We start from the raw sequence: 27,736 nt of genomic DNA on the forward strand, positions 1-27,736 counted from the left end.
GCAAGATAGTTCAAGATGTGATTTGTCATAATTGTGATTATGGTGTATAACTCATGAAAACCCCAAACCCACAATCTCAGAAAATTAGAGTATTACATGCAATCAATAAAAGAAGGATTGTACCTATATCAATATCGGATCTCTGAAAATTATAAACATGCATATGTACTCAGAACTTTGTTTGGGGCCCTTTTGCAGCAATTACTGCCTCAATTTGGCATGGCATGGAAGCTATCAGCCTGTGGCACTGCTGAGGTGTTATGGAAGATCAGGATGCTTTGGTCATTGAATTAACACCAGCAGATGACATGGCTCCCCAAATCAACTCAGACTGTGGAAACTTCAACTGGACTTCAAACATCTTGCAGTGTGTGCCTGTCCATTCTTCCCCCATTCTCTGGCGCTTTGGTTTCCAAATGAGATGCAAATGTTTCCTCAGTCTGTTGATCTGGGGAGCCATGCAATCTGCTGGTGTTGGTCCACTATGCTTCATTAAGTCCAGGGTCAACGCAGCCGTCTACCAGGAAATTTTGGAGCATTTCATGCTTCCTTCCACAGATGAGCTTTATGGAGATGCTGACTTTATTTTCCAGCAGAACTTGGCACCTGCCCACACTGCCAAAAGCACCAAAACCTGGTTCAGTGCCCGTGGGATTACTGTGTTTGATTGGCCAACAAACTCGCCTGACCTGAACCACATGGAGAATCTAAGGGGCACTGCTAAGAGAAAGATGAGAGACATGAGACCAAACAATGCAGAAGAGCTGAAGGCCATTATTTAAGCATCCTGGTCTTCCATAACACCTCAGCAGTACCACAGGCTGATAGCTTCCATGCCACACCACGTTGAGGTAGTAATCGCTGCAAAAGGGGCCCAAACCAGGTACTGAGTACATATGCATGCTTATACTGTTCAGAGGTCCGATACTGTCCTATGTACAATCTTTGTTTTATTGATTGCATGTAATATTCTAATTTTCTGAGTGTGGATTTGGGGTTTTCATAAGCTACATGCCATACTCATCACAATTATGATAAATCACAGCTAGAACTATCTTGTCTTGAATGTAATGAGTCTCTCTCATATATCAAATTTAATCTTTTAAGTTGCATTACTGAAATAAATGAACTTTTGCACAATTATCTAATTTTTTGAGTTTTACCTGTACTCAGTATTAAAGGACTATGGTATATTTAAATAGTTCTCAGGGAACTTCTTGACCATATATATAACAGGAGGGATATATGAAATGACAACAAATAAAAGCTCATTATTAATTAAACAAAACACAAGTTGGACTATATTTTGGAGATACCACTATGATGTAATGTAATGTAATGAGTCTCAGGAGAAGGGCGGCCTAGAAATAGAACTAATAAATAAATAAATAAATAAATAAATAAATAAATAGATAAATAAATAAATAAATAAATAAATAAATAAATAAATAAATAAATAAATAAATAAATAAATGATGGCAAATAAAGCATTCTAGTAGATCATTCATATAGCAAGCTTTTAGATTCTTTTTCCTTTCCCCCTTGTTTGTTTGAATTGGTTTCTATTGTAATTGCAATCTTTAATAAAATTATTATTAAAAAGAGAATAAGTAACATAAAATTATATCTAAGCAAAGTAGCTGTACTACTACAAATCCCACTAACTCTGTGAATGTGTGATTGCACACATTCAACTCCAGATGCGGAAATCATGCATATTGAATGCTATGATATGAAATTTAAAATAAAATTCCTTCTAGAATTATTTCCCCTATTCTGCCTTGAACTTCCCAAATCTCTCAAAATACAGTATGGCAGTTTGTCCCTAATGCTTCTCTCAGGGCTAAAACATCTTGTTTTTAAAAGTGTGATCTGTGCTGCAAATAACATGGCTTGCCTTTACGTGGAATTGCTAACTGGAAATCATATGTTTTAATAATTACATTTATCAATAGTACTTTTTCATTTTATTTCAGTTCATTTCTTAGAATTTTGCTTTGGGCAAAGTGCTGAAGAAAAATCCTACAGTATACTGAGTCAGCTGAAATGGCTGTCAGTACAAGGGGTAATTGAAAGTGTTATTTGTCAACTTTGAAATATTTAAGCATTCCTGTATGAATCAGCCTTATCTTTTGACTGCTCTGCCCTTATTGCCTTTGTTGGTGATAACATACTCCCTATTTTGAACTATCTGCCCCAAAGTGCTAATCAGATTAATCTTTTCTGGATCCATGTTCTGCCAGCTTTGCTTTTTACTGCTTAATTACTTCTTTTTGCTGCTGGATCTTGTGTTTCAAATGTTTGCCATTGGTATCTGTTGTAGATTTAAATTATGTTTGGCAAGGTTCTGCAACTGTTGTTGTTTTTTTGAAAGGAAGGGAATTATACATTTTTAATTAATAACAATCAGAATATAGACATGCATAAGAGTTGCCAATTTATTAAATTCTAATTTGTGAATTATTTTATAACTAGCATATTCAAATCATGCTATTTTTTATTTATTTTTGCAGCATATGAGTTGCCTTTCTTCTAAAAAGTTATTTAAAAAAGAGGAGCAGAACATACCAAACAAAATATAGTAGAACCTTGGTTAGTGAATGCCTGGGTTAGTGAACAAGTCAATTAGTGACCAAAAATTTGGCTAAAAATTTGCACCGGTTAATGAACAAAATTTCGGATTGTGAACAGTTGACATCACCCCCACGTGTCCCTGCATCTCAAACCAAGCATCATTCACGCTCGAGACACAGTTACATTCGGTTGGTCGTTATCTTTATCGTGCTGCTTCCTTTTTAGTGATTTTAGGGCTTTATTTTAATAATACAGCCGTCAATCAGAATTTGGCTGAGGAAATGTCTTCGGAGGGGGAGGAGGAAGGGAAGGAAGAATTCCCAAGTTCAGTGATTAAAGAAATGTGTGCAAAGTGGGGGGAATTGCAATTGTTTATAGAAAAATCTTTCCCTAACAGTGTGGTAAGCAACAGGAGCCTAAACATGTTCAATGATAATGTGATGTTGTATTACCATAAAGTGTTACAAAAAAGGCAGAAGCAGCAGACACTGGACAAGTTTTTTCCTTCAATCTCAAAGCGACAGAGAAGGGATGTCAACCCTGAATTCACAATGCTAGTTGTTTTCATGGAGGGGAATTCCCCCTCCAAGCACTAATTCTACCCCTTCTACCCCACACCTCCATCCACTCACACCATCACATTGCAGTCAAAAAGGTAAGTTTTCTTATGTTTAATTAAACGTTTTCTTATGTTTAAATGCTTTCTTTAATGTTTTTATGTTTATTTAACTCTTTATGTACCGTATTATAACTGTTCTCATTAAGAAAAACATACCTATATAACCTGGAACACATATATTAGTGAGTCAACGGGCTAGGAACCAACTATTTCTATTTCCTTTATTTCTTATGGGGAAAATTATTTCGGATAGTGAACATTATGGATTGCAACCAGCTTTCCAGAATGGATTGTGTTCACTAACCGAGGTTCCACTGTAATAAGAATGAAAACCACCGACCACTACCACCACAAACACCAGGAAGAAATAGAGATAAAATAGAATGTCTTGCTATCTTAGTCATTTTTTTGTTATTTCCTATTTTGGGGTCTAGTTATATTGGTTTCATGCCCCATAATTCCCAGAGAACATGGCCAAATTATATAAAACAAACCAATAACATATATGAATTGTAATTCAGCATATTTGGTAGCTACAAGATATGGGAAGTTCAGAAAAAACATAGTCTTTGTCCTTACTATTCCAAAGAGGTAAGCTTACTTCCACTGCTGACTGTGATTGGAGCTGACCATCTCTTCCTGAAGTTAATATTTCTGAAAAATCAAAACAACAAATCCTGCATATGTAATGTTTAGATAATTTAGATATTAGGCAAGAAGCCTGAAAGGAACATTAAACAGAGGAGCTCAGTTCAGGGCAGAAATTTTTGTTCGCTAAATGCATATTAAAAATTAGTTCTCAAGATCTGAGATCTACTTCTATATAGATCCAGTTCATTTGAATGAAATATCTTTGAACTAACACTAGTACTCTATATCAGGCTAATATTTGGAGGTATAAATGTCAGGCAGAAGCATGTGGCTTAAACCTGCCATCTCTTCATTGATATTATATGTCATCTATGTATTGGATGTTCCATAATTACAAACTATAATAGCACTTTGGCTAGAGTTTGGCAACTTCCTGCTTTGAGGGATAATAAGGTTAAAATATACTGCTCAAAAAAATAAAGGGAACACTCAAATAACACATCCTAGTTCTGAATGAATGAAATACTGTCATTGAATACTTTGTTCTGTACAAAGCTGAATGTGCACAACAGCGTGTGAAATTGATTGTCAATCAGTGTTGCTTCCTAAGTGGACAGTTTGACTTCACAAATGTTTGATTTACTTGGAGTTTACTTAGAGTTATATTGTGTTCTTTAAGTGTTCCCTTTATTTTTTTAAGCAGTGTATATCAAAGAAAGTCCTACAAAGTTAAGTCTTTATTCTCATGTTTTTAGATTGTTTCTTGAAATAGCTATTAGGTAGAGGCATCAAAAATCACACACTTTCTGTAAGAATTTCAATAACAGATACAGTTCACAGGTAGAACAACCTTTTATGCTACCCAATCTAAATCTAGCTTTAGATTTAGACTCTAGCTCCGTGTCTATGGAGAGGGGCGGCATATAAATCTAATAAATAATAATAATAAAATAATAATAATAATAATAATAATAATAATAGTAATTAAATTAATTTATTATTATTATTTTTACACATAACCAGTGTAGTCAAAGGAATTGACAGTTCCTTTGATTGTAGTCTTTCCTTGCAGCCTATATCCTGACTGCTGTTTTTTGCATAATACCCAAATGACATGTATTTATTTATTTATTTTATTTATTAGATTTGTATGCCACCCCTCTCCATAGACTCGGAGTGGCTATCAATAACAATATAGTTTATTGTTGCAGTGGACATAGTGACTCAGTGGCTGTGCTGAGCTTGATGATCCGAAAGGTTGGTAGTTCAGCGGTTCGAATCCCTAGCATCACATAACAGAGTGAGTTCCTGTTACTTGTCCAAAAGCATGTAAAAATGCAAGTAGAAAAATAGGGACCATCTTGGTGGGAAGGTAACAGCATTCCATGTGCCTTTGGCATATAGTCATGCTGGCTACATGACCACGGAATTATCATCAGACAGCGCTGGCACTTTAGCTTTGAAGCAGAGATGAGCACCGTCCCCTAAAATAGGGAACGACTAGTACGTATGTGCAAGGGTGAACCTTATTGTGGCATGAACACAAATAACTTCATTAATCAAGCTTAAGTTAACCAATGGTAGACACGCCAATGTGTGATGCAGAAGGCCAAACAAGGCTGGGCCCTCATATCTGAATGCAGCATGTACTAGATCAGTTTTTTCAAATTTGGCAATTTTTAAAAGTGTGAACTTCCACTCCCAGAATTTTCTAGCTGCCTGGACAATTCTTGAAGTCCACAAATCCTAAAGTAGCCAAGTTTGAAAACCACACAATCCTAGATAATGGATGCAGGGTTCCTGAAAAGCTGCTAGCTTGGCCTCCCAAATACCAGTAGAGCAACAGTAGGACATGACATCATTCAACAGCCAAAGAAAAGCAGTTGCAGGGAGCATATATCATGTTTTCTTTTTCTGACCCTGTAATTTGGGCTAGAGTTGGGATGACTGAGCTTCATTTATTGGCCAGATGCCAATGTGGAGTTTGCACTAGATATTTTCTCTTTTGTGTCATGAGAGAAACATCTGCCTTAGCTCTCAACCTTTCAAGGGGGAGGCAAACCTCTTCACCACTAGGCCATCATGCTGCTGAGGGGAGCATGAGACACTCATACTGCCCAAATGATTTTATAAACTAAAATCAAATGTTTTGTCTCCTTTTCTGAAACCTAAAGTGGAGTATAAAAATGTGTTTCAATAATGACAGGCTAGTGTTAACATTAAAAAAATACATCAATAATGTCAGTGTTCATTAAATTATGAAAGTTTGGCATTCTCAATGGGGAATCTCCTTTTCTGGAACAATTCCAAGACCAGTGCAATTTCCAGGCTCCAGATACACTGGTAAAAATATCAAGGCCAGGAATGCTATATTCATTATAATTTTATCAAATACTGTTTTGTAACATATTTCTGCTATTAAGTGTTGCTGTTATTGTATCAGTTGCTGTAAGTGTTGCTTTCACATCTTGCTTGGCTTGAAAGAGGCTCATCAGTTCATATAATAAATAAAACTGACTTTAGAGTTAACATAGAGATTTCTCCAGTGCACCGTATCTCTGAATATTCAAAAGCAGACATTATTGCAAAAGTTAGCTGTATTGGGATGCCTTTGCACAAATATATAGGAATATTAAATAAAACTAGCCACAAATAATATATACTACCTTAATGATTTTTTCTCATCATTCCTATCACCCATCTCCTCCCTCTTATGACTCTATGACTGTAACTTGTTGTTTGTATCCTTAAGATTTTTATTAATATTGTTTCCTGATTGCTTATTTAACCCCTATGACAATCATTAAGTGTTGTACCCCATGATTCTTGACAAATGTATATTTTATTTTACGTACTGAGAGGATAAGCACCAAAGACAAATTCCTTGTGTGTCCAATCACACTTGGCTAATAAACAATTCTATTCTATTCTAATGAAGATTCACATCCACTTTTGCTTGTGATGTAATGATATCATGATACATATTTAGCAATATTACATCATTATTGTAGTTAAGTACAGCCAATAAATAATTCTATTCTATTCTATTCTTCTTTATGACTTGAATGTTTAAGTTTCCACCAATTTTAGATTCTGTATCTAATTGTAAATGGTCCACACACAAGCAGTATGATGACATAAAACGGGAGATATTCATTTATCATCCCACAGAGGGCAAGCATGACCCTGTCTCCCATGACAGAAACAAACTTGCCTTGCCCGTCACCTCTGAAGCACATCTGTAGCAACTGTAGGAGCGTTCTCACTTGAAGCCCCTGGATTTGTCTTTCTGGACAGGACGAGCTCCTCTCTTTCCCGCAGAATGGGCGGGCCAGCACCCCACTCCGCACCCGCCACCCCGAGTCTCTGCAACAGCCTCCGGCCTATGAAACGACGCCCGGCTTTTGGAGCGAAAGGAATCCCTCTCCCGCTCGCCCGCTTTCTCACCCACCAGGCGGCGCCGCGTCTAACTCACGAGAGTGAAATCCGGCTCTCATTTTTGTCTCGCCTCCGCCCACGCGTAGCTCCTCACAGTCCAAACGCTGATGCGCAAACCGTCACTGGGCCCAAAGCTGCCTGCCGTTGCCTGGCAACGAGTTTCCCTGGAAACGCAGGGAAGGGATAAAGCGGTCGGGAGGGCGCGGTCGGTTGTCCTTCGAAATGTCCCTTGTCTTTCGTCGCCTCGAGAAGGACGCAAACGCATTTTGAATGAGGGGCCTGGTTGTCTCCGATTAGCTTTAACAGGCTTTAATAGAAATTAATGACCGAAGCTGCAGCGTTTGCGTGGGTTCTTTGTTCTCTTCCTTGAACTTTTCTACATCAAAAGGCAGTGAAAGTATTTTTCCAGTTTGTACCATAGATGGTAATGTCTAGGCATCCTTGACCATCTTAGAAGCTATACTGGGTGTGCAAAATAAAGAAAAAAACTCCAAACAGGGGTGGGCTGCTCATTTCATAGACAAGAGGCAACCAGGCAATTTCACAGTAAGCTTATACTGAAATGCTAAAATAAATAAAAGGATTTTAAAAGAAAATGGCCCCCCCTAAGCATTGCAATTAAAATCTGGCATTGTTGTCGCCAAGAAAATGATATGGGTATCCTCTGAAGTCAGCAAGAGTCAAGCTTGATTCAAAGGCAAAATTAGTTCATTGGTTCCTGTGGAGCAAGTAGGTATAAAAGGTTTAGTTCCATCATGTATTTTTTTTAATAAAGGGAAAAGTAGGTAGAGTTTGTAAGTTCTTATATTATGAGGTTTAATTGTGCTCATTCCAAACAAAATAGTGAAATCAAAATTATAAAACAAACTCCTCCAAAAAGTCCCAAAATAGTTCAAATAAAAATGAAAGAAACCAAATCAGAAATTAACAACAGTTTACATGCTTGAGAAAAAAAAATTGGTGGCAGGAAGTATCCCCAGGAAAGAGTTGGTTCCAAAGATAAAGAGAATTGAAAAATGAAAACAACTAATGTCCTTTTTCTGTATAAAACTTTTTTAAAAAGCAGAACTGTAAGATGAATATGCGCTTCAAGGATAACACTAATTCAAGGGTTTATATAGTTTGAAGGTAGCCCCACTTCCCCCCAATTTTATACAAAAATGGGTTCCAATCTTTTTGACTCAAGAAAAGAATTTTTTGACAATGCTGCCTTGCACTTTTGTTGCCAACAAAACACCCAAAAGCAACTTTAATATAATTTATTATCTTAAAAAGTAACAATGTAAGAAAAAGTCCCACTTCCAGGTTTTGGGAAGCAACTTTTTTAATTGTCTAAAATTTGCATAATTCAAATGGCTAATAAATAGGGTTAGTAGTTAAAAGGCCTCTGATCTGCCCCACCCCATTTAGCAGACCTCTGAATCTTTAACTGCTGATCAGCCTCAGAGTTAACATGAAATTCTATCACTTAGATTACCATCAAAGAGCAACAATCCTCCCAGTATAAAGGAAGACTCCAGAGGTGGAATCCATATATCTGAGAGTGATCTTTCTTTCCAGAATCACAAAGGTATTTTCTTAAAAGGCAACTGAACTTGGTTTTTCCTTAAAGTTGTTTTGCTTCCCATCCAACAAGCTTCTTCCGTTCTGATGTCTTCACTCCTTTTCTTTCTCTCACAATCTCCACCAGAGATTTCTAATTGAGGACCTGTATATTGCACGAGTCAAAAAGAGGGCTGTGAAAATATTTACTGACCCCTTGCATCCTGTTTCAACTCCTACCCTCAAAATGTCGCTATAGAGCACTGCACACCAAGACAACTAGACACAAGAACAGTTTTCCCCCCAAAATGCCATTGCTCTGCTAAACAAATAATTCCCTCAACACTGTCAAATTATTTACTAAGTCCGTATTACTATTACTATTAGTTTTTTCTCATCATTCCTATCACCCATGTCCTCCCACTTATGACTATATGACTGTAACTTGTTGTTTGTATCCTTAAGATTTTTATTAATATTGTTTCCTGGTTGCTTATTTGACCCCTCTGACAATCATTTAGTGTTGTACCTCATGATTCTTGACAAATGTATCTTTTCTTTTATGTACACTGAGAGCATCTGCACAAAAGACAAATTCCTTGTGTGTCCAATCACACTTAGCCAATAAACAATTATATTCTAATCTATTCTAATGAAGATTCACATCCACTTTTGCTTGTGATGTAATGATATGATACATATTTAGTAATATATCATTATTATAGTTAAGTACAGACACGGATTCCTTAAGATCTGTTTGGAAGGCATGATCTCTATTTGGAGATAGATTTTCTTTTCTTTTCTTAAATACTTCTACCTATATACATGATAGTGGGGTGTCAAACATACGGCCTGTGCCCCGGATTTGTCACGCATTGGCCTTACGTATCTTCCCCATTTTAGTGAAGGGGAGTCATGCTATGTCATGTGACAATGTGGTGATATGTTTGACACTCCTACTCTATAGTAAAGAAAGAAGACAGCCTTAAAGGCTCTGCTTCAGTACCTCTGAATTGTTTTATTTTCTAAGCAAGCATTGATTTTAATAATGATTTCTGGGATTAGAGAAGTAAACTTTTTAATTTATGACCTTTTGTTGTTTTCATAAAGGATAGGGCTTATACCATTAAAAAAAGTAAAATAGAATTTTTGCAGAAATATTCAGGCTTATATAAGTAATTGTTCAAAGTGGAAAAAGCTATTGCTGTTCAAAGGACAATCTAGTCCCCTTTAGGAACAGGCAATTCAGGCTACAAATGATCTCAGGCCAACTCAATGAATTTCTGCTAGGCTCCCAAATAGCACTTGCATAAACTATGTTCACAAAGTCCTTTTTACACCTGTTCAGTAGCAGCTGTGAAGGCCAACTATTGGACTTAATCCAGCACTATTACACAAGAGCAAATATGTCAAAGCTATATTTAGGCATCTCTTTTACACTGTAGCTCTTCCAATGTCTTGATTTGCTTTATTTGTTCTATATCCTATTCCCAGGGATGGCCTGTGCTATTTAATTTCTGACTCCCTTATTTCAAGCATTTTAATAGGGTGATATTGAACCCTATTTTGATTGGTTATAGAATTCCACAGGTAGATCAGTTTAAGGAATGCAACGCCTAGTACTTGGGTACAATTCTGTTTTCTGACCTTGTTACCACTTCTTCTTTCCCAATTTTTGAGTCCATAAGCACTTTGGCTCAATTCTGTTTTGTTGAATCCAAAATTAGATTGTGAGACTAGCATCTATAATTAAACTTGATATATTACCCAGGTAAATATAGATGCTGGAATAATACTACAGTGACATGAGAACATCTTAAATCAACTGAGAGTTTTTGCCTGAGTCAGCGTAATCACTTGAGCATTGCTTTCATATTGGTGATTTGGAGAGCTGCAGAGCTTTTATGCTATTGGAGTAATATAAGATTCAGTAAGAATGGTATTGAACATGGCATCATGTGTTCACCTACCTACCTATACAAAAGGCAAATATCCACATGTTCACTAAATGGCAGCAAGGAAATGCAGAAGAGATCTACAAATCTTGACATCACTATGAAAACAACTTAGTAACATAACTGACAGAATACCTTTCCATAAAATAATGGTTCTTATTATACTTCCCTTTCTAAAGTCCTCATCTGAGAGGCATGGATAAAATTACCTGCAGCTGGGGGCTTAAAACAGAGCATCTTTAAACCATGATTTTCTCTATAACATTCTATGGAAGCAAAAGTTAAAGTTGGAGCAGCAGTAAAGAAAGAGTATTAATGGCTTCGAACGTGGATGTTGGAGAAGATTCCTTGAGAATACTACAGCTACCACAGAAAAGAAAGAAATCAACCCCAAATTTTCTCTTGAAGCATAAATGACCATGCTGAAATTATCCTACTTTGGAAACATTATATGAAAATCTAGTTGTCTAAAAAAGGTTTTGAAAGCTGAGAAAAGTAGAAGAAAATAAAAGGATCAGCAGCAAGGGGGAAGGACTCAATTACAGTGGCAAAGGGTTCACAGTTGGAAGTCCTTAAAGACCGCAATGGGGCAGATTGTCCTGGAGAAAATCTATCTGCTCAACGTGGTTGCTAAAAGTCAATATCATCCTAATGGCATATAATTAATTCATCAATGCAGGAATTCTATGGTATCTTGGGAATTATGTACAGTATCAATTTTTAAAACCTGAAGAGAGTAAAGTAAGAGTTGTGAGAGGAGCAATAAGATAGATGTGCATTATGCCTTGAAGTTTGTGAAGCTTCCTTCTTTTGCACTGCTACACTTTTGTGTGTATGACTGTGTAGTAGATAAGTTTTTATAATGTATTTTTAAATTAGTCTTTTCAATTTTTTAGCATTAGATTTGTATCTATATTGCATTGCTATTGTGTTGTGAGCCGCCCCGAGTCTTTGAAGAGGGGCGGCATACAAATCTAATAAATTATTTTTATTTTTTTATTTTTTTAAATTATTATTATTATTATTATTATTATTATTATTATTATTATTATTATATTTTTACCTACCCATGGGTCTTAAATTGTGCCAGAGGACTAGCAAGAGACCAAGAGAGTATTTTGTGAAGGCTTTTGATATAGATATGGGTGAATGTATGGAGATTATATTATACAGTGAACAATGTAGAAATGCCGCACATCTCCCAACTGTTTGGTGTATTTCAAAGGAGTCATAGATAAGGGTCTCTTGTAAGGTGCAACTTTTGCCAGAGAGAAGTTAAAAGTATTTGCCTTGCCCTAACAAAAACAGATATTGTCCCCTCTTTGATATTTTTTTCAACTTATGGGAACCCCGAATTTGCAGCTCAATTTGTGGAACTGGGCTTAGGATACTTATCTGCACATGTAAGTAGCAAGTTGGAAAGGGCAGAGACAATGCAAGATTTTCTGGTGGCTAAGGCAGAAAATCTGGATGGCATTCAAAAGTGGTTAAAAACATAACCACTACACCAAAGCTTTTCCCCCTATTATTAAGTGGGTTTTTTAAGTAGTCTGTCATATTTTGAAATAACTGGGTAGCCCTGGGAAAATTGCTGCTGCTGCCCCCCTCCCAGGTGACAAGTGATCCAGGTATAAACACTTTGCTTTTTAATCTTCATACTGTAATCTCTTATTGGTTGGCAGACTAATAGATAATTAAAGAAGAGTGTAGTCATCTCTGTGGGTTCTCTGTGGAGAATTGCCAAGCTGACAATGTTGCATTTTAATTATTAAGCAACACTGATACCTGTCCTTGTAAGGCAACTAACACAGAGCAGATCTCTCATCCAACAGCTCCAATTTGCTCCACTTAACTTGCTGAATAGTTTTCTGTCAAGCACCGTACATTAGCTCAAACGTCTGGCACAACTCTAACATGTTTCACGAAGCAAGCATTTGCTACCCATGCCTCTATTTGAAACCTTATAGGCGCTGTGAGTTAATAGAATTTTCTCGACCTTTTCTTCTTCTTGGCCAAACCAAATCAGGCAAAATTGCATAACAGGATAAAATACAAGCAAGACACAACCTTTAGAAAGTTAGATGTACAGTGGTACCTCTACCTACGAACGCCTCTACTTATGAACTTTTCTAGATAAGAACTGGGTGTTCAAGATTTTTTTGCCTCTTCTCAAGAACCATTTTCCACTTACAAACCTGAGCCTCTGAAACTGTAACCGGAAAAGGCAGGGAGGAGCCTCCATGGGGCCTCTCTAGGAATCTCCTGGGAAGAAACAGGGCCTCCACCCTCCCTGTGGTTTCCCCAATCGCACACATTATTTGCTTTTGCATTGATTCCTATAGGAAAAATTGCTTCTTCTTACAAACTTTTCTACTTAAGAACCTGGTCATGGAATGAATTAAGTTAGTAAGTAGAGGTACCACTATACTTCCATTCTGAGGTACCCTACTGTTTTATCTCATTAGCCATAAAAAAGATAGGGCTTCAGCTGCTGTATCGTTCCTGCCTTCCTCATATTTTGACTATCCACTCCCCATGGATGCCACTGCCTTCAATTTGACTTCGATTTGTCCCTGACCTGTTTTTTTTCTTCCCAGCACTCAACATATTAGCACGATTTGGTGGTGCTTTGATGTCTAAAGAATGAATATCTTCATTACTGATCATAAACACACCGCACCATATCAGAATAAAATTATACGTTGGTCCTAATAAAAACATTCTTTACTATATTTATTGTTTTCCCTTGGAGGGTTGTCATGCCTTTTTCTTTTTTTAAGATAAAGTAGGCTATTCTTAACTGAAGAATGCTTACTATTTCTTGTTACCAGTCCTGCTGTTAGCTTCTTAAGACATAGGCCAAACCTACTTGACCTTAGAAAGCTTCCCTCTAAAAACATGAAATCATTTTGCCCCATAGAGAAGCTAACTGTTATTAATTTGTGGTGTTCCCTTGTTCCCTTTTGTAAAAAAACCTGTTCGTGATAAATGTCACCATTTCTCACACACCTTATACAGTATTCTATATATGGTTAATGGTAATGTTGCAAGAAGAAACAGCACTTGCAAATGTTTTTTAAAAAAGCTTTTTAATTGCCTTTATACAGAGAAATCAAACAAATCTACAGAATTGCAGCTCTTAATCAACAACCATCATAATTTCAATGTATGTAAGATCTACATCAACATATCTTAGGGTCTGTTTGTGGCCAATTAGATTCTTAGAAACCTAATTTTGAATGGCACACTCCTATTGAACATTACAAGCAAAGCTCCTGACCCAGCTTCAGTTGCAGCTAGCATCCTGGATGGACATGTGTTTGCTCATTCTCAGTGAGGAGTAGACAGTGTTGCAAAGAAAGAGCAAAGTGTGTACTCAAAACTATATCCTTCTACATATATAGATCCCTAACACTAGAGCAATGTGAACCATTTGTCCTGAGATAGAGAAACCCACTGTGCCAGAAATGTAATCCCATTTCCATTTTGCTATAAGGTCAATGGCTTGTTGCTTTCCTGGTTGATCTTTCTCTAATTGATTTGCTTATGCAGCAAAGGGAAATAGGGATAAAAACAAATAGCTGACATTATTTCAGTCTAAGAATTATTTTCCTCTTTTGCTTCCCGAGCAATAAACATGGGGAAGTTTCCCTTGTGATTGGGACAATGGGAGTTGTAAGGCACCACGCTGAGAAAATTTGGCAGAGCAAATAAAAATATAATTGATAGGAACTGTGATAATAGTTTTTAAAAAAATATCAGACGCCTTGTGATTTATGGCTGATTAAAAAATAACTTGCTTTTTTTGCTGTGCTTATTTTATACTAACTTGAGTTTCTATTGCAGCAAGCCATTCACTGACAATATGAAACTGTTGCCCTCTCCTATTGCTCTCAGTCGTCTTCATTTCTGTCTCTATTTGATTTGCTACTACTAGTTTATTGGCTATGCATTTAGATACTCTTCTTTCAGGTACATCTTCTTCCTAGCAGCAGTATAGTCTTGAAGTTGAGGAAAAGATGGCAGTAGTAGTGTTGTGGGTCATGAAAGCCTATAAGCCTGTAGATAGGAGTGGGCAACCACATTTGATTTATTATAGAGACTGATGCTGATATAAAAACTAACCAATGCTCATAAGGCTGTAGGCTGTCTTTATAGTAGGTAGGTGTCCTTAATGTAAATGATTCGTGTTTGTGGCTTGGAGGCTGAGAACATCAATGGATTGGATCCTTTTTAATAATATGTGTGCAAATATCTGAACAAAAATATTAACTATGTGGAAGAACTTAGCTTTGCTTGATGTAGTACAATCTTTTACGTTTTCTTCTGTCAGATTACCCTGGCAGACATTGTGCTAAAGTCTTGGAAAAGCTTATTCCCTATTCCAGACTCAGAATGATCTATTAAACCCCCCCAATCCTTTCCCCTAAGCCCTCCATCCTATCCTCCTTCCCCCTCCCCCTTGCAAAGAGCAGTTTGCTGGATTTAGGCCATTAGCCCTAGAGTTGCTGTAAGCTGAGAATGCCCTGGGCGTGCATGCAGGCATGTGTCTCTCCAAACAGTTAAGCCTTGGGGTAAACGGTGACAGCTTCGTAACCCTCCGGGGGCTTCGTGCGAGCCCTGGCGTGAGTTTCACAGTATAACTGCCCCTCCACAAAGAAGTAACCTTTCTGCTTCAGGTTGAGATTGCAGTCGGAGCAGATGAAACATTCTGGGTGTCTGTACTTGTCACGGGCTTTTACTACTGTGCCACTGTTAAGTGAATAATTTAAAAAGAAAAAACAAAGAAAAAGTCAGCCGAATGCAATTGGGACACAGAAATCAATGACATGTCTGCTGCTTAGGTTCCTGGGGTCAATAAATTGTGAGCTTCAGTCTTCTTTGGCTCTACCACATTCTCGGGTATAGTTCTAATCTCTATGATTGCCATTTTAACAAGCATAGCTTGGTTGGATTCCCAACTGGAGTTAAATGGAACATTTAAAAAAAAGATTAAAAAAGGTGTGTGCACATGGGACATGTAGGCTTTATTTATAGCAAGGCCCCATGATTTCTTCTTTTAACATTTTACAAGTATGTTAGAACAAACATATACAATGTGGCATTAATAAAATGGCATTTTGATTTCTTTTGTGAGGTTTCCAGGAATCAGTGGTTTTGTCCTCTTCCCATTTTGTTCTGCTTCACACTTTTATGCTCTGTTTTTTACATTTTAATCTAGTGGGGAAAACTGAATGTTTATTTTGGGAGTGTTGTTTGGCTGAACCACAGAAAACAGGTAGTCCTTGACTTATAACCATTCATTTAATAACCGTTCAAAGTTACTGTGATCATGTCCCCATGGTCACATTATCAAAATTCAGATGCTTGGCAACTGGCATGTATTTATGATGGTTTGAAGCATCCCAGGGTTACGTGATAATTTTTTCCAATGTTCCAACAAAGTCAATGAAGAAGCCAGATGCACTTAACAACCGTGTTATTAACTTAACAAATGAGGTGATTTAATTAACAATTGTTGAAAGAAAGATTGTAAAATGGAGCAAAACCCACTTAACAACTATCTTGCTTAGCAACAGAAAGTTTGGGCTCAATTGTAGTTGCAAGTCGAGGATTCTACCTGTATTCTTAAATGATGAATGTAAACAAATAAACATAACCTTGTTTAAGATTATAAATGAGAAATATCTCTTTTTGTAACAGATTGTTACAAGCTCTTTTGAAAAAAATCTATGTTATAAATCTATGATAAGAAAATGAAATAACTTACACAATGCCATTTCCACATTTGTCACACAAAGGCACTTTTGGTACACTTCCCGCACCACCACCCATCTTTGAGACAGGTGCTTTTACACTCCTTGTCCCACTGGGACGACCTTCTGCAAACAAAACAAAGCAATATAAGTAGTCTTGGGTGACTTTTAAATGACTACCATTAGAAGTTTAAAATGTATAAACATTTGTTTCAGCCCATGTTAGGATTTTCACATTATAACAGACATTTTTTTAACAAATATTTTACAGCTGAAATATGCATATGTACAATTTTGTTTAGTTCTTTTACTATTCAGTTATCTGTTTATTTATGTATCTTGATTTGCAGGGGGCAAATAACTTTTTCTTATTCTCATAGGAATGCAGGTGCTTTTATCACTAACTTCATTGAAATTACTAGGATTTAAGAAGCTTTCCTTTCTCCAATCTCGTGTTGGAGTCCCATGATGTTGGAACAATCTCTCAATTGCTGTGAATTCTGGCTATCTCATCCAATAAATATAACGTGAAATAAGGTAGCAGCTAGATATATAGTGATTAGGGTACCTGGCTAGAAACTAGGAGACCATGAAGGAAAATCTCTTGGTCCTTAGACACAAATGGGGGTGACCCTGTTCAAGTAATTTTATCTCAGCCCCAAGAAGCAAGCAATGGCAAATCACTTCTGAAATCTTGGCGAGTGAACTACAGGGACCTGTCCAGGCAGCCACCAGGAGTCAAGATTGATGAGAAGATATAAAAATAGAAACAAAAGAAACAAAAATACAGATAGACAAAGTTGCCTAGGGCTTTGGAGGGAAGATCAATGGATTACCAATCAGCAGGTTCAAACAACTCCCTTAAAGGTAGGAAAGAAGTAACTGTGGAAACGGTATTTCTTCACTTCCTTTTATAGCATCTACCAAAAGCCTGTCTCTGAAGTATGAGATTTTTTTCTGGGAAGCTTTTCCCAAATATTCTTGCCTCTTGCAAACTAACAGGGATTTTCTAGAAAAGTAAAAGACTAAAATATTTTAAACGTTTTCTTTTAACTATCACTTTCCATTCTTAAAATAATCAGAGGGAATACTAATCTGTATAACAGAGAACAGGAAAACTTAATCACATAATTCTTAGTCCTTTTTTTAATTACTCAATACACCGACAAAGTAATTTCTGCAGGGGTGGATGCAGTGGGGGAGATCAAGAAAAACAAGATGGCAGCAATGTTTTATCCTATTTCACATGCTTCGCGGTTGCACATTGATTTTTTTTCTGCTTCTATCTAAGAATGCCCCTGTTCAGTGTTAGTTTTTTCTAATATTATTTCTATTCACTATTCACTATTAAATTTGCAATTAAGATCATCTTCAAGTGAGTGTCAAGAGGAATTTGATCTCGCAGGTAGCTAACATATCAAAAGACCAACAGCTTAATGGATTAAGATGCATGCATTCCATGCCAATTGCTTAGATAAATTTCTAAAAACATACTATAGTAAATAACGCAGAATAGTAAATGCTTCTGATTTAAACAGTATAGAAGTGCACTTAAAACAGTACTGTATATTCTTTTCTATAAAAATGCATTTTATTTTATCTCTCCCTGACTCCTCTTTTTGTACCATAAAAATACTATTTTAATGGCCTATCTTAAACTAATACTCATAATTTATATTTTATTGAGTTAATCACACTTTATTTATGTTTCCTTTTCTTGAGTGCTTTCTTGCATTAGGAATTTAAGTCATCTAAATTTAAGTCATCTAAATTTAGCAAGCTGCTCTATGTTCCTTCCTACAATTTAAATAATGAAAGATACACTATTGTAACTAACCAGATTCATCAGAGACCATGTCTTGGAGCACTTTAAAAGAACTGGACTGGCGTGGTTGGCTGGGTCCTTGAGGATCATCATGTAGCATCTTATAAACATCAGATTGGGGCACTGCAGGTGCTGGCTCACTGCAAAGACCATGCAAATATAAAATAAAGATAGTTGATCATTAAGAGATGCTATAGAAGGACATTAATATGTACAATTATAAAATGACTCTTAAAACACCTGTATGTACGGTATTCATTTTAATACAGTATAAATTCAGAAAAATTTCCTCAGTTACACCAACGGTTTTGGGTTTTCTTTGAAATGTTGGACAATAAAAATTTCTACCAATGGTCAAAACTATCCAATATATCACAAAATGCTTTTGAAAGCCCTTATGATTTTGATATGTGTATGTTGTCTGATACTGGAACTTAATTGAGGAACAAGAATTCAAATGTCTTTTGAGTAGGCAGAACTTTCTATGTGGTTCTTGGGATCAGATTCATAATTACAAAATATTCCGCAATTTGATTTTCATGGTACTTGCTTCATAAAACAAGAAAAGAGCTATACTAACTTAGTTCTGCCCTTGCATAATAGGGCAAGTTATGATGAATACAGATGGAAAAGTTTAGGTAAAACTCATTTTTGGGGAAAGGAACAGATAGCAATTTTCCCCCAGGGTATATTCTACATTGATAGTGTTTGTTGATCTGGAGAGTAGATTAAAAAGATTAAAAAATAAACCATTATACTAAAAATAGCATGTAACAATATAATAAAAAATTAGAAGCAATAGCAAATGATCACATCTTCATTTAAATAAACAAAAAATAAAATAGCCCCCTGAAATTCATAGATGAAAACAAACATATCTAGAAAATAAAGACAGAGTAACTCCTGGGCCTTCATAAAAGCATACATTAAATAAAAGTAGTTTAAAGTACCTAATTTTTAAGTATGGAAGTTGTAATATTTCTAAACACAATAGGTTCCTATGCAGTTTAGCTCCATATCGTATTATGTCCCAAAGAAAATTTCAGGATAACATTAGCTATTACACATACAATATTCGTAAGCAGAAAGATACCATCTTTACACTCAAGTGTTATGAAAACAAAGTCCAACAACAAAAGCATTTCAAACTATTTTTTTCTGAATGTTTTTCAAAACCTGGTTGTGCTACTTGTAATACAATCAGTGAAGATTTCATTCATAATTCCAACTTTGTTATGAAAAGTCCCAATGAAACACATGCAAAAATGAAACAGGTCTATCACATTAGCATGACAATTGGCTCTTCTCTTGGGTCACGATACTTTTTTATTAGTATTATGACCAATGAATCTTTATCTGTTGGCAATTTATGTGCCACATAATTTAAATTACTGTAGTTTTCAAGAATATTTATGCGTTGTTTTTAGAACTTTCACAACTGGTTATATAAAAAAATTTAAAGCATAAAATATGGTACATCCAATTTAAAAAGCATACAATCCATGTTGAGCTAGATAACTCACTGATAAAAAGCAAGCTCCTTCAGAAGTTATTTCAAGGAACAAGATTATCCAATGACCTTTATTTAATGAGTGTTACCTTCAAAATATTTTTCTTCCATAAAGCATGATCAATTTCCCCCTTCCTCCTAAACAAAATTCTATTAATAGACACCAGACAGAACCAACTTTATTAATACAGCAAAAGGTTTTAAAACTTTTCAGAAATTGTTAATTGATTAGTAAGAAAGACAGAAATCAACAGACAGCATGGTATATCTATTTAGAAGTATCACTATCATATAAGTATGCACAGAATGCAGCCAAAAAGTATAATTATAAATAATCAGTTACCTGGGAGTAATTTTTAATGCAACTTTATGCATAGGATATTATGTGCCTAACATCATTGATGGATAAAGCTCTCTGATTATAAACTAGCCAAAATGTTAATACAGCTACAATTATAAATCTAAATATGAATGATGGACTGATAAAATCCTATTCAATTTTTACAATGAGAATGAAATTAATTTTCCTTAATGTATTTTGATGTTTTTTATTGTCTAGTGTAGGCATTTCTGGCGGGCCCGGGACAGGGGTTTATCCTCTGTCCTGGTGCTTCTTGACCTCTCAGCGGCTTTCGATACCATCGACCATGGTATCCTTCTGCGCCGGCTGGAGGGGCTGGGAGTGGGAGGCACTGTTCTTCAGTGGTTCTTCTCCTACCTCTCCGGTCAGTCGCAGTCGGTGTTAGTGGGGGGGTCAGAGGTCGACCTCTAGGTCTCTCCCTTGTGGGGTGAGTCCCCCCTGCTATTTAATATCTACATGAAACCGCTGGGGGAGATAATCCAAGGGCATGGGTTGAGGTATCATCAGTATGCCAATGATACACAGCTGTACATCTCCATCCCATGTCCAGTCAACAAAGCAGTGGAAGTGATGTGCCGATGTCTGGATGCTGTTGGGGTCTGGGTGGGTGTCAACAGACTCAAACTCAACCCTGATAAGACGGAGCGGCGGTGGGTTTTGCCTCCCAAGGACAATTCTATCTGTCTGTCCATCACCCTGCGGGGGGGGGAATTATTGACCCCCTCAGAGAGGGTCCGCAACTTGGGCGTCCTCCTTGATCCACAGCTCACATTAGAGAAACATCTTTCAGCTGTGGCGAGGGGGGTGTTTGCCCAGGTTCGCCTGGTGCACCAGTTGCGGCCCTATTTGGACCGGGAGTCACTGCTCACAGTCACTCATGCCCTCATCACCTCGAGGTTCGACTACTGTAACACTCTCTACATGGGGCTACCTTTGAAGAGTGTTCGGAAACTTCAGATTGTGCAGAATGTAGCTGCGAGAGCAATCATGGGCTTCCCTAGGTATGCCTGTGTTACACCAACACTCCGCAGTCTGCATTGGTTGCGATCAGTTTCCGGTCACAATTCAAAATGTTGGTTATGACCTATAAAGCCCTTCATGGCACCGGACCAGAATATCTGCGAGACCGCCTTCTGCCGCACAAATCCCAGCGGCCGGTCAGGTTCCACAGAGTTGGCCTTCTCCGGTCCCGTCAACTAAACAATGTCGGCTGGTGGGACCCAGGAGAAGAGCCTTCTCTGTGGCAGCCCCGACCCTCTGGAACCAGCTCCCCCTGGAGATTAGGATTGCCCCGACCCTCCTTGCCTTTCGTAAACTTCTTAAAACCCACCTCTGCCATCAGGCATGGGGGAACTGAGACATTTCCCCTTGCCTATGTAGTTTTATGTAGGGTATGTTTCTTTGTATGCTTTTTAAATAATGGGATTTTTTAGGTTTTTAATGTTAAATTGTTATTTTAGACTCTTAATATTAGATTTGTTATTGTATATTGTTTTATCACTGCTGTGAGCCGCCCCAAGTCAGCGGAGGGGGCGGCATACAAATCTAATTAATAATAATAATAATAATAATAATAATAATAATAATAATAATAATAATAGCAGCAGCTCATGGGGAAAAAATAAAGAGTTGAAACTGGATTTAAGAGATACTTAATTGAGATACAGACATTCTTGAACTATTATTTTGTTTTCAAGAAGCTAAGCAAAATTTCGGACTGATATCTGCAGTTCAGATAAGTTTAATAAAGGGGGATGAAATTATCTAGCACTTATTTGTCATTTGAGATTGTTGCAGAAATGCCCCCTTCACTCTAATCCCTGGCCACAGTCTTCTAGGGCCATCCTGCTTCAGGCACTGTATAAACATCAGATTTTTTTCTTCCCCCATTTTCATAGGTGAGCCAAGAGGATCCCTGGCTCAGAGACATGGATCAGACTGAACAGCAGTTTTGGGGATGTAACTGAAGCAAGAAAGAACCAATCTTCTTTCCGCGATTTCAGAGTGTGATCTCCCCATCACACTTGTCACTTTTTCTCAGTATGTTTTTGAATATAGATTACTCTTTCTGAAGACAGTTAAACCTGTGTTTAAAGTAGATCAACTAACAGTTGATATAGGCATGGAGAAATTACTTGTTGCAGCTCCTTACTGTCTCACAACTGCCACCTCCATCTTGACAGGCCTGTTGGTTGTTTATGTTCTTTCTTTTCTTTTGGTTTCTGGAAAAGCTTCTATGATTATAAGTAGTGTTGGACGAACCCAACAAAGTTCGGGTTCGGCAAACTCACCCGAACTTTGCCATGAAGTTCAGGTGAGTTCGCCGAACCCGAACCCGAACTTTTGCTTGCAGCAAGCTGCTGTGGCGTCCTTTTCTGTAAAAATAAACAAGGAGGTGGGGAATTCCCCACCTCCTTTTGCTTCCTTTTATTTTTACAGAAAAGGATGCCGCAGCGTTGCTGCAAGCAAAAGGGGGTGGGATTCCGGGGGCGGAGCTTTGACATCACGGAGACTCCTTCCTCCCTGTTTCGGCCGGCCAGGAAGTAGTCTCTGTGACGTCAAAGCCCCACCCCCGGAATCCCTTTGTGGGATTTCCCACCTCCTTTGCTTGCAGCGCCGCAAGCAAAAGGAGGTGGGAAATCCCATGATGGGATTCCCACTCTCCTCCCGGGCAGCAGCGTTTTATGGTGTTCGCCTGAACCCGAACTTTACCCGAACTTTTAAAAAAGTTAAGGTTCTGGTTCGACATGCTGAACACTACAAACTTTGCAGGTTCGGTTCGCCCAACACTAATAAGCAATTGGGTGCCTGTATGGTATTGCTCGATGAGATGTAAGAACTGTCAGAGTCAGCTCCTTTCTACTACCCTTTCCTAGAGATCTGCTGCCAGGTTAGGGAAGGTTGGCAAGGGAAATGGAAGCGCCTCTGCTAACTTGTGTGCTGTTTATTTATTGATTGATTGATTTTGTCCATTACACAATGAGGGTTATATTGGGTATGCATATAATAAATACATAATGAAGTTTATAGAGGATATACTCATAGAAAAATATATCTAAGAAAGAATAGAAGAAATAGGAATAAAATGTATCGAAGAAAGAATAGAAAAAATATAGGAAAATAAGAATGGTATAAGAGATATAGGAGAGCAATAGAACAGGGGACAGAAGGCACTTATGCACGCCCCTTACTGACCTCTTAGGAATCTGGAAAGGTCAATCGTGGATAATCTAAGGGTAGTGTTGGGGGTTTAGTGAAGCAACATCATCTGGCTTTTATCCTCTTCCTCCTCACCATAGTTTACTTAATAGTTTGTGTTACAGTTTATGCCAAGAGCAAAACTGAGAAAGAAGGAAGGCAGTTGAACCAGGGTTTAATCAGTGGCTTTCCTTAATGGCCTCTGCTCAATCTAAATCAAGATACCAACATCCAATACATAGAATAAGCTCCAGAGGCAGGATAGGGGGCCTGACAGTGAGAATAGACAATGATGTGATTTTTTAAAAAAAAAAGACTTAAGGACGGGTGAAGTGTTCTTTCAATTAACAATGGAGAACGGCCTTTAAAGTGGCATGGGGTAACTATACTTAAAAGCCAAAATGAATATCAAGCAAATAGCTGGCACATAGGCAGCATTCTTCATGCAGTATGCTAAGCACACAGGATGGCTCCCATTACCTTATACAGGGTGTTTCCCCAAGTGCTGTAGCAACCTGCCCCTGCAGTGTTTCCATAATATTGTCATCTGAATACATCTGCATGGGAGTGTTAAACTGAGCGTGCACAATCTTGACACCAGGAAGATCCATTTCTAAGGGAATGTTGGGGGCCATCTTAGCTGCAGCTTTCAACTCAGTAGGACAGATAGTGCTAACAGTGCTAACGGAAGAGGGTGTGCTACGTCCACTGCTGCCATCAAAACCAGAGGGAGTACTGCACATGTGATTCAAATCAGAGTGAAAACAGAAGGTAAATAAAAGGCACATGCAATTTCTAGAGTGATCAAAGAGAGAAGAGAAGAGTTCAGCGCTGCTACATTTTCTGCTGTGTTGTAAAAACGGTTGTAAAAAATCCTCATATTTTGTATGCTCAAGTTTCACCATTGTTCACTAAAATGTATGCTACAGTTTGATAACTTGTTCAGGTTCAGGCAATTCAATATTAGTGCTTGAACCTTTTGAAGTTTGTTGCATTAAAAGCAACAAAAATATTCATACTCTTCAGTCCAGAATTATACATATAATCCTATTGATGTACGTCTGCAATATTTTAACAATATTGAAGCTATTTCAGTTTTACTGAATTCTGTTTCCTAAGAATTTCTTGATGTTAGTATAAATATATATAACTTATTCTGAATCCTGATGTTCTAAAAAAGGAACTATGGAAATCAGGATTTTAACTTATTTAAATTGTGATGACAGGGAAAATAATTAATACACAAATATAGTCTTGTATTTGTTTCACTTTGGAAAAATATACATGCAATGTTTATATATATTTTGGAAAAAATATGCATGCAATGTTTATATATTACAGGGTTGAAATATTCAATTGTCCAAAATCAAAACTACACAAATGTATATTTATCATTCAAAACATCACCACTAAATGCAATAACTCTTTGCTAGTATTAATTTTATTATTATTGTTTAATATTTAAGCCAAATCCCGAAAATGAGTCATAATTTGGTATGTTAAAAATACATACATTGATATGTTAAAAAGCAGGTTCTGGTGATATATCACTTTTTTCTGTTTTAAGTTCTCTTATTACTACATAACATTGGTTAGAGTCCTTTTGGACACAATAGTTCAGTTATGAATGCATAAATCAGTTTGGACTTACTAAGCAATAAAATTAAGTGGCTACTGACTATAGTCAGTCCTTTTCTTTCAAATATTACACAATGGGAAAAAAGCTGTTAAAGCTGTTTACTGAACACTGATGGGCGTCTATAGTTTTCTTCACTGATATTTTAAAACAACTGGCTGGCATTTCTGCATGATGTAGTACCAAGAAATCAGGAAGTAATCATGTTGTGGATGGCTAGACTACAGTGTTGTCTATGCTAGGTGTTACATATGGATTTATTTTAAGAGGATAACAAACATTTATTATGGCCTAGAGCAGGGGTGTCAAACTGGCGGCGGCCCATAAGCTGGATGTATCACATGCAGGCCATGGCCTCACCACATGTCACATGACACCAGGTGAAGCGATAGATTTTGACACCCGTGGGCTAGACTCTAGATCTCAATGTGCAAAGAAAGTATCTTACTCCTAAAATGCATAGCTATCCATAGCTATCTCTGATGCTAATCACTTGATTAGTGATTACAGTCAAAACTTTTCAATGATTCTAAATAATTACATAATACAGTAAAGAACTCCAATGTATCCTTGGAAAATGATTGTGATAAGAGGTCATAGTAGTGACCTTAAATCCCATTCCTCTCTTAGACATTAAAATGGAAATACAATGTAAACTCACTTTTGATTGGAAATTGTGTTAGAAAGTTACTCTTGGGATTTGAATTTCTTTATCAGAAAATAAATTTTATTTTATTTATTTATTAAACCAATGTATATACCTGCCCATTTCACACTCTGGGCAGTGTAAAACAAAGCTAAAATAAACTAGAAATACTTAGATTTGATTCTGAGTCAATTGCTTTAAGACAATGGTGACTACATTTTCTTAAACATTAACAAATCTCACTGTTTCATTGTAATTTGCATCTAGATAAGCAGGTATTAAAGACTGAAATCACATGTATTATTGGGGCTTTAATCTTAGCTAATTGTGCAAGGATTGCAGGCTAAATATTCACAATCTGGGGAATATTAAAAGTGTCAAGTGTTATGAGCTTTTGAAATTAAATTTAAATCTCATCACTTTTGCTGAATACTGCTAATCAAATGCATATTCCCAACATATCCAAGCTCAATAACAAGCCATCTTGTTATTATTACAAATCTTATATGACTGCAAATATTCATTGTATGACACAACTATATCACTAAATATTTCTGGAAATACTTTTAATGGAGATGAATGATAACATTTCCTAAAGCACAGATCCTTTAAAAAAATTACAATCAAAATACACAACCAATCCAAGGTTGTCAAGATGAATTCATTGAAAATCATACTGGCATACTTTTCAAGAAAACACATTCCTTATTATCAGAGGCAAGAACAAAGAAGTCCAGAAAAGCCTTACATGCTCACAAGCAAGCATGCAGTTTTTCATTGCCAGATTTCTCAGCCAAATATCCCTAGAAGGGGAGAGCTACACGTGGCATTCCTCAGTAAAAAAGCAAGATCAACAGCCAATGTTTGGAAGACAAGAACCAGGCTTGTCAGTTATTGGCAAGGTTAATACTAATAACTTAAATACATTGTCAACATTCTTACCACATATATGGCCATAAGCAACAAGGAGCTCATTAGCAGTGCCAGAAAACAAGAGGATGCACACGTAACTGCAAACTTCCAGTAATTTATTAGCAGGTATTATGTGTTACTTGGTAAACAAAAATTATGCTAGACAGACATGGCATTATAATTTTCAAACTTTATCTTGCTACACAGTGTTTTCTAAACACAACTAATAATACTGGTACAGTGATACCTCGTCTTACAAACCCCTCGTCATACAAACTTTTCGAGATACAAACCCGGGGTTTAAGATTTTTTTGCCTCTTCTTACAAACTATTTTCACCTTACAAACCCACCGCCGCCGCTGGGATGCCCCACTTCCTGACTTCTGTTGCCAGCGAAGCACCCGTTTTTGCGCTGCTGGGATTCCCCTGAGGCTCCCTTCCATGGGAAACCCCACCTTCGGACTTCCGTTGCCAGCGAAGCACTTGTTGTTGTGATGCTGGGATTCCCCTGCAGCATCGCAAAAACACAGAAGTCCAGAGGTGGGGTTTCCCATGGAGGGGAGCCTCAGGGGAATCCCAGCAGCGTAAAAACAGGCACTTCGGCTGGCAAAAGGGTTGAATTTTGGGCTTGCACACATTAATCGCTTTTCCATTGATTTCTATGGAAAACATTGTTTCGTCTTACAAACTTTTCACCTTAAGAACCTCGTCCCGGAACCAATTAAGTTTGTAAGACAAGGTATCGCTGTACTTGATTTCCTATATATCACAAAGTAATCTGTAATATATATTTTCAATTCTCAAATGTCATCCTCCATAAATTCTTACAGCAATACAGGAATTAATGAAGGAAAGTAATATTCCTATTAAATTAAATTCTTTATGCATTAAATTAAATTTTCATCCACTTTCCTATTTTATTCATAATGAATGCCTTAGGTTTATCTGTTTTGCTAGTACAGAATATATTCAGAGGTCCTCTGATGTAAGATTTATTAAACTTTGGGAACCCTGTGGCCTAATTTTGGGAACTCTTTGGCCTAAGTTGTTATAACTTGAATCAATGTGTATGCTACATTTTTACCAATACTTTCCATGACTTAAGAGCTGGATCTCTTTATTAATGTTTGACTACAGCTGTGAAGCAAGCATTTCATTCATTAGAAGGATTTA

General features: G+C 37.0%; 2 protein-coding genes across 3 annotated transcripts in view; both read right to left on the reverse strand.

The window, feature by feature from the left end:
- CCDC110 (coiled-coil domain containing 110) overlaps positions 1–7,463 on the reverse strand; it is a 14,875-nt gene extending 7,412 nt beyond the window's left edge. Inside the window, exons 1-2 of the mRNA XM_070757549.1 lie at positions 7,260–7,463; positions 3,795–3,847 (exon numbers count right to left, since the gene is read on the reverse strand). Of these exons, the coding sequence (XP_070613650.1) occupies positions 3,795–3,847; positions 7,260–7,281 (75 nt within the window). The 5' untranslated portion in view covers positions 7,282–7,463. The remainder of the gene's footprint in view (positions 1–3,794; positions 3,848–7,259) is intronic.
- Positions 7,464–13,483: 6,020 nt separating this feature from the next.
- Positions 13,484–27,736, reverse strand: part of PDLIM3 (PDZ and LIM domain 3) — a 38,367-nt gene continuing 24,114 nt past the window's right edge. The window contains exons 5-8 of one of the 2 annotated variants that reach the window (XM_070757526.1): positions 23,850–24,126; positions 18,313–18,440; positions 16,490–16,601; positions 13,484–15,471 (exon numbers count right to left, since the gene is read on the reverse strand). In XM_070757526.1, the coding sequence (XP_070613627.1) occupies positions 15,282–15,471; positions 16,490–16,601; positions 18,313–18,440; positions 23,850–24,126 (707 nt within the window). In that variant the 3' untranslated portion in view covers positions 13,484–15,281. The remainder of the gene's footprint in view (positions 15,472–16,489; positions 16,602–18,312; positions 18,441–23,849; positions 24,127–27,736) is intronic. The other variant, XM_070757525.1, reaches the window with a different exon arrangement.

The sequence above is a fragment of the Erythrolamprus reginae genome, chromosome 7, assembly GCF_031021105.1.
Source record: "Erythrolamprus reginae isolate rEryReg1 chromosome 7, rEryReg1.hap1, whole genome shotgun sequence".
In the NCBI taxonomy this organism is placed as follows: domain Eukaryota; kingdom Metazoa; phylum Chordata; class Lepidosauria; order Squamata; family Dipsadidae; genus Erythrolamprus; species Erythrolamprus reginae.